Source organism: Vicia villosa, linkage group LG2 (genome assembly GCF_029867415.1).
Source record: "Vicia villosa cultivar HV-30 ecotype Madison, WI linkage group LG2, Vvil1.0, whole genome shotgun sequence".
Taxonomy (NCBI): domain Eukaryota; kingdom Viridiplantae; phylum Streptophyta; class Magnoliopsida; order Fabales; family Fabaceae; genus Vicia; species Vicia villosa.
The window spans coordinates 150,729,416-150,737,335 of record NC_081181.1 but is presented as its reverse complement, the minus strand read 5'-3'; the positions used below and the strand labels follow the sequence as shown (position 1 = coordinate 150,737,335).

The 7,920-nt window shown below is 34.1% G+C and overlaps 1 protein-coding gene across 1 annotated transcript; it reads left to right on the top strand.

Moving 5' to 3' along the window:
• The first annotated feature begins 1,082 nt into the window (after positions 1 to 1,082).
• LOC131652461 (probable copper-transporting ATPase HMA5) lies at positions 1,083 to 6,753 on the top strand. Its single transcript, XM_058922315.1, has 6 exons — positions 1,083 to 1,490; positions 2,460 to 3,857; positions 4,330 to 4,584; positions 4,948 to 5,070; positions 5,288 to 5,764; positions 5,939 to 6,753. Exons 1-6 carry the CDS (start codon positions 1,188 to 1,190, stop codon positions 6,386 to 6,388), a joined length of 3,006 nt encoding a protein of 1,001 aa, XP_058778298.1. The 5' UTR covers positions 1,083 to 1,187; the 3' UTR covers positions 6,389 to 6,753.
• The last annotated feature ends 1,167 nt before the right edge of the window (positions 6,754 to 7,920 follow it).

Below are 7,920 nucleotides of genomic sequence, written 5' to 3'. Positions count from 1 at the left end.
TTTATTTATAGAAAAATAAAAATTTTCTATTTTCGAAAAAATTTCTATTTATTAAATTTTGTTGAGAAATTGATGATAATCGAAATAAATGGTATCTTCGGAGATACATCTCCTAATTTACCAAAAAAGAATTTCGAAAAAAAATAAAAGATACATCTCCGAACTAAAATTATACAAAAATTAATATTTAATGCGTTCGAATATGTATCTTCGAATTTATCAAAAATCATTTTTTGATTTTCAGAGGTGCACCCCAAATAATAAGGGTGGAATGAAAAATTGTTTAATATTAATAGTGATTAAAGAAAATACCTAGTTTAGTACTCCCTCCGTTTTTTTTTTAAGTCGTTTTCGAAAAAAAATTGTATTTAAATATAAGTCGTTTTACAATTCCAATGAATAATTAATGTTATTTTTCCTATTATATCCTTAAATATTTATTATTCTCTCTCCTTTCAATTATATAAATTTATCTTTCACATGTCATTAATGAAGGATAATTTTGTAAAAACCTTCATAATTTCTCATTTTCATACAACAATTATTATTTTTCTTAAACTGTATGAAAAGTCTAAAACGACTTATAATAAAAAACGGAGGGAGTATTATCTTTTTATTGTTAAAACAAAAAAAAATCTATTTTTGAGATACATTAAAAAATTAATGTATTTGGACTATGTATAATTCAAATACATTGATTCTTCGATGAATTTAACAAATATTACATCTCGATATTTAATATAAGAAAAAAATTAATTATTATTAATATATTAAAGAATCAATGTATTTGGACTACATATAATCCAAATACATTAATTTTAATATAATTAAAAATATATTTTTTTCTTTTATTAAAGACTAGAGGAATAATTTTTTTCTGATTAGAGGGAGGACTTAAGTATAGATAAGTTTATTAAATTGCTTTTTATAGTGATTAAGTTCGCGTTAAGGCCACGTAAATAAGGACCCACCACGGAACAACAAACACAACCCGCGTAATTTTCAATTAAAGTCAAAACCGAATCTCACCGTTGGATGGATAAAAACCAATATCCCTGAAACCAAGACAAAGACTTAACCATTTTAAAAACGGTTTGGCGCTACGCTACGCTACCTATTACAAATACAGATCCAGTTTAAATCAAATAAACCAAATTCAGTTTGGTGGCGGCAAAAAAAACCCATCAATGGCGAAACTATTATCCCTAGCTTGTTTTCGAAACGAAGGATGGCACAATCTCTCCGCTCGATCTCACTATCCTTCCATGCCTTCCTATCCCAAAGGAGATCCCGGTACCAGCAGTACCTCCGCTGCCGCCGTCACGGAAGCTTCCAACGTCACCGGACTTTTCTCCGTTAACGGCATGACTTGCTCCGCTTGCGCCGGATCCGTCGAGAAATCCATCAAACGGCTCCATGGAATTCAGGAAGCTGTTGTTGATGTCCTCAACAACCGTGCTCGCGTCATCTTTCATCCCTCGTTTGTTAACGTAACTAACTTTCTTTATTCCATTATTATTTAAATGATTTTTTTGGTTGGAAAGCTAGTATTAGGTTTGGAAGTTTGGTACATTAACTAGTTACATTTATGCCTGAAAATGAGTTTATTTGAGTCAAACTCGCCTCGGTTCTATTCGACTCGACAAGACTTGGTTGAAATAATTGGTTCACCTTAAAATTCCGCTAGAGTTTGTTATAAATATTTTTTTTAGTTAAAACTCAACTTGTTTCCGGTTTATGATTATCACAACTTTTAGATCTTTGACCTTTTATTTAATTTTTTTTCAAAGACAAGATTGAATTACACTATAAAACTCATTAAACCAAACACAATTTCAATTCTTTTTGTTAAATACCTTATTCTGGTCGACCTTAAGTCCGCATCACTGCGGTTACAAGATTCTGTCCGCTTTGGGTGTGAGAATATTTATGATTTTCTCCTTTAGAAAAGACGTCTTGTTAGGTTGAGGTATATGGATGTTATATATAAACTACTTTTAGTCTCTATTCCTAAATAGTGCAAGACTACTTTGGTCAGCCCGGAACAGATGCCTCCCAGTCGAGGCTAAGGGACATGGTGGGAACTTCGAGTTCCCACATACAGAACCAATGGTTGAATCGACCTCAAGTTCGTGCCACTGCCGCTATGAGGTTTTGTCCGCTTTGGATGAGAAAACCCTCACAACTTTATCCAAAAAAAATGAACCTCGTTGGATTGACGTGAATGTTGTATATAAATTACCCTTAGCCTCGATTTCCAATATAAGACTATTTTGGCCAGCGCGGAATAGAACTTAATTTTTAGTTTAAGTTTGTATTATTTGATTCATGAACGGAAAAAAGTTAAAGATTGAAGTAAGATTCAAACTATGTTCAATGTTCAAGTTGATTTGGTTCATTGTCCACTCTAATAAACTAATTAGTTTGATATGGTTTTCGTTTCATTTTTATTTTTATAGGAGGAGGCTATTTGTGAGGCAATTGAAGATGCTGGATTTGAAGCAGCGTTACTAGGGGACGTGACGAATGATATTTCAATTCAAATATGCCGTATACAAATCAAAGGAATGACATGCACGTCATGCTCTACAGCCGTTGAATCAGCGCTGATCGCTCTCTCTGGAGTAGTTGAAGCTCGAGTAGCTTTAGCAACTGAAGAAGCCAATGTTCATTACAATCCAAATATTGTTACCTATAGCCAAATCTTGGAAGCAGTTGATGATGCTGGATTTGCAGCCGTTCTTATCAGTTCAAGTGAAGATTTAAGCAAAATAGATCTTCAAGTGGAAGGTGATCTCGCCGATCATTCCATGATTACGCTTATTGAAGATTCTCTTCGATCACTCCCTGGGGTTTTAGAATTACGCACGAGTCTCGAATTAAGTAAAATTTCACTTTCTTATAAACCGGATTTAACAGGACCAAGAGACTTCATCAATGTGATTCAAGAAACTAGTAATGGAAATTTGAAGGCGAAGATATTTCCAGGTGAAGGAGGGAGAAGAGATGCTCATAGAAACAAGGAAATAAAAAGTTATTATAAATCCTTTTTATGGAGTTTGGTATTTACTGTTCCGGTTTTTCTTACTTCCATGGTGTTTATGTATATACCTGGAATAAAGGATTTATTGGATAGCAAAGTTGTGAAGATGCTTACTATTGGAGAGGTTATTCGTTGGGTGCTTGCAACACCAGTGCAGTTCATATTCGGGTGGAGATTTTACGTTGGTTCTTATAAATCATTGCGCCGTGGCTCTGCTAATATGGATGTTCTTATTGCTCTTGGAACAAATGCGGCTTATTTCTATTCTGTTTACTCCGTTTTGAGAGCTGCTACTTCTAAGGTTTTTGAAGGTACTGATTTCTTTGAGACTAGTGCAATGCTTATTTCGTTTATTCTCTTAGGAAAATATCTTGAGATTTTAGCTAAAGGGAAAACATCGAACGCGATTGCTAAGCTCTTGAATTTGACACCTGATACTGCTATATTGTTAAGTTTGGATGGTGAAGGGAATGTTGTTGGGGAGGAAGAAATTGATAGTAGGTTGGTTCAGAAGAATGATGCGATTAAAATTATTCCGGGTGCAAAAGTAGCATCGGATGGTTTGGTTGTTTGGGGACAGAGTCATGTGAATGAGAGTATGATAACTGGTGAGGCACGTCCTGTGTCTAAGAGGAAAGGTGATACTGTTATTGGTGGAACATTGAATGAGAATGGAGTTTTGCATGTTAAGGCAACAAAAGTTGGATCAGAAAGTGCTCTTTCACAGATTGTTCGACTTGTTGAGTCTGCACAAATGGCCAAAGCTCCCGTGCAGAAGTTTGCTGATCGCATTTCCACATACTTTGTGCCTTTGGTAATTACTCCCTCCATTCATTTTTTATTATCGTTTTCTTCTACATAAAAGAATTTTGTTCCTATTTTTCTGTCATTTCAAAGATTTAATATACAACATAACTATTATTTTGTCAATAACAGTCTTGACCGGTTACTGCAGAAAGATGAATAAGTCGAGTGGAATAATTTCATCACAATAAAATTTATTTATCATCTTGGTACATGTAATAACCTTAAAATGACAGCTAAAATATATCAGAGATAACATATTATACTGTTTTATTTGATATGATATGAACTCATTAAGCTTTTTTTCTTCCGATTTTATTAATTTAATCTAAATAGCTTATGTTATGTTTATATAAGACCTATTTCTATCTATATTATACGAAACGTCTTCCTCGTAAAGGCACATCAATATAATCTTGCAGGAGATCTTTACTACTTGATGTTTAAAGTGATATTCATATATCTCTTCTGCCTCTTTGTAGGTGATTTTGATCTCATTTTCAACCTGGCTTGCCTGGTTTTTAGCTGGAAAATATCATGCTTACCCGAAATCCTGGATACCGTCTTCCATGGACAGCTTTGAGCTTGCTCTGCAGTTTGGAATATCTGTGATGGTTATTGCCTGCCCTTGTGCTTTGGGTTTAGCCACACCTACGGCTGTTATGGTTGGCACTGGAGTTGGTGCATCTCAGGGAGTTTTGATCAAAGGGGGGCAAGCTTTGGAAAGTGCACATAAGGTCAGCATTTGTCTTAAGATTTAGATTATCTCCTTAAATTATGGAATTTTTTTGTCAATGTTTTTTGTGTGTGACCAATTTGTCAACGTTGGTTAGCTTTAAAATTGAACAATGATTGTCATTGTTGCTAATTAGTACAACTGTCAAATATGTTTATGAAAAGAGTTATGTTTATAGTTTATACAATGTTCGTTTGGTATATGATGAACCGGTGCTTGTTATGCGGCATGAAAATGAAGAAAGTGTTCCTTGGATATTTGTTGCAGCATATTAGAAGTATCTATTAAAGTATTCATTTAATGTCTTTACTTTTACGTGGATTTGGATTTACATTTGAATATGTTTATGATTGTGTTGTTGTAGGTAAACTGCATTGTTTTTGACAAGACGGGTACTCTCACTATTGGGAAGCCTGTGATAGTAAATACGAAACTATTGATAAAAATGGTACTCCGGGAGTTCTATGAACTTGTTGCTGCAGCTGAGGTAAGCACATGTCATCCATCTCCTTCTAAAAGGTGTAACCCCAGTAATAGTTAGAGAAAACAGTTGGTTTGAGTTAAGAATTTGGTTTAGTTCTTATGATTACCACAATTTAACGGGTTAATGGTTCAAGTTATTTTACAATTCATGAATTATAGGCGCATATGCATGTCATAAATGATTCCAATTGATAGTTATTTCTGTAATTTTTCTATCTCAGGTTAACAGTGAGCATCCTCTAGCTAAGGCTGTTGTTGAGTATGCCAAAAAATTTAAAGATGAGGAGAACCCTTCTTGGCCAGAAGCACGTGATTTTGTTTCCATTACTGGACATGGTGTAAAGGCCACCGTTCGTAACAAGGAAATAATGGTGGGTAATAAGAGCTTGTTCACTGACCACAATATTGCAATTCCCGCTGTTGCTGAAGATCTACTCGCTGAAGCAGAAAATTTGGCTCAAACAGGAATTGTAGTATCTATAAATGGGGAAATAGCTGGGGTTTTAGCAGTATCTGATCCATTGAAATCAGACGCTCAAGAAGTTATTTCTATTCTCAAGTCTATGAAAATTAAGAGCATCATGGTGACTGGGGACAACTGGGGAACTGCTAATTCCATTGCCAGGGAAGTTGGGATTGAAGATGTTATTGCTGAGGCGAAACCGGATCAGAAAGCAGATAAAGTGAAAAACTTGCAGGTGCTGTAAAATATTTTGATATCCATACAAGTCTGACAGAAAGTTTAAAATGGCTTAATCTATCTAATCTTATCTCAGCCTAACAACCATCTTAAAATCAAGTATTAGTCCTTATCTTATGCAGTGGCTATGCAGAAAGTTTAATATATCCCTTTTTTTCCGTTTATTTTTCAGGCTTCTGGATACACAGTGGCTATGGTAGGGGACGGCATCAACGATTCACCTGCACTTGTAGCAGCAGATGTTGGAATGGCAATAGGCGCTGGCACAGACATTGCTATTGAGGCAGCTGATATTGTCCTAATGAAGAGCAACTTAGAGGATGTCATTACTGCCATTGACCTTTCCAGAAAGACATTTTCCCGTATACGCCTTAATTATATTTGGGCTTTGGGCTATAATGTGCTTGGCATTCCAATAGCAGCTGGAGTTCTTTTCCCTTCTACAGGCTTTCGATTGCCACCTTGGATTGCTGGAGCTGCTATGGCTGCTTCTTCTGTTAGTGTTGTTTGCTGTTCTCTGTTGTTGAAATATTACAAGAGGCCCAAGAAGCTGAACAGCCTTGACATAGGAGCCATAACAATCGAGACATCAAGTGATCCTTTGATCATACACGATGATTGAAGAGAGTTTTGAATTAGCTATTCTACTACATGCAGCTAGGTGTTGAGGGCTAGCAGCATTATAGGAGTGTTAATCTCTCAGATATGGGAGGGTTCCATTTCATAGAAGAAAAATAAAGAGAGAAAGAAATGGAAAGGATCCCTCATTTTAGTTGATGTTTTGCAAGTAGATAGATGCGCGTGATATATAGATTTATGTAATAAAATGTGGATAGAAATGGAAATGTTTCTTTTGTCTTCACAATAGTTTTTTAGCCTTGAAAACCCAAATAATCCATGTATAAAGTGTTTGAGAACTTATTAAGTGCCTAATTGTTACATATAGTAAGTAGTAGTGAAAACTCAAATAATCCATGCATTGAATTTTACTAGAAATGTTTTTCTTGCACATTTAACACACATTAGATGATGCATTGTCCTCTTATGAATTTTGTTATCTTAAAAACAAATTATAAATTATTCTACTTCTAACCAACTTATTCTTACTATCTTATTAGATCTTCTGTTGGAGAACTGCTACAAAACTGGAAAAAATAGAAGATGAAAATACATGATGATAATTGCACAAACTAATTTCAAAATGTGTATGAACCCACTAAACTTTAAATTTGATTCTTCCCAACAGTTTATGCAAACTAGATGCAAATAAATAAACTAAGAGATCTCATTCAAGATATTTCAAAATCTTTGATATGGATTACACATTCACATCAAGTGTATCAATCAATTATGTTTTATATAATATAGTTCACTCAAATACTCTTGTACACTGAAGAAAAAAAACAAATTATTTATAGAATAAAATTCACTTAATTACTCTCTTTTACCTAAAGTGAATCTATTTATAGAAAAAACTTATACCACTAGGTGTAGGGAAACAACTCTTAAACAAATTTATGCACTATTTGGTACAAACTGTTATGTACATTTACCATTAATTACAATGGTTTTATGGTCGTTGAGAGACCCTTACACCTTTTAACCATCATGTATTGGTTTTAAATTAAGACATCTTTCGATTTGAACAGCTACTTCTTGAGTTAAGTTTTCACTCATCTCTGAATAAATTAGTAATATATACTGAACCAATTATTGATTAAAATAAGTGTGGATAACTCATATATATGTACTAAAGACGAGAAAGGTCTCTTGAATCACCGTTTTATTGTGTCCCGACTTTTTGGTACCGGAGAGTTTGGAAAGTAGATCAATTATTGAGTTTGAAGTTGCATATCTCTGATACATTAAGAAGGAGAACTCTATATGGTTTTGTTGCTTGTCGCTTAAGCTTTATTTTGGTTTTAATCTTATATCACCGAGTTTCCTCTTCAATTGCACATTTTTTAATTGAGTTTTGAATCCGTATTTTAGCATGTATAATTCAAAATGTTTGTGTTTGAGTATGAACGTTATGCTTTAAGTCAATTAGTCGAGTTTTTGGAACAAGAACCATAATTGAGATTGATTCAAGTCATGTCACAAGTAAAATCTCAAAATATCTTTGAAAACTTCAAATTTTGAGATTTTGGTTGT

Bases quoted from the DNA above. Each gene is read 5' to 3' on its own strand.
- LOC131652461 (XM_058922315.1), top strand. From the start codon at position 1,188: ATGGCGAAACTATTATCCCTAGCTTGTTTTCGAAACGAAGGATGGCAC. The intron at 1,491-2,459 runs GTAACTAACTTT...TTATTTTTATAG, and splicing joins TTCATCCCTCGTTTGTTAAC to GAGGAGGCTATTTGTGAGGC. The intron at 4,585-4,947 runs GTCAGCATTTGT...GTGTTGTTGTAG, and splicing joins CTTTGGAAAGTGCACATAAG to GTAAACTGCATTGTTTTTGA.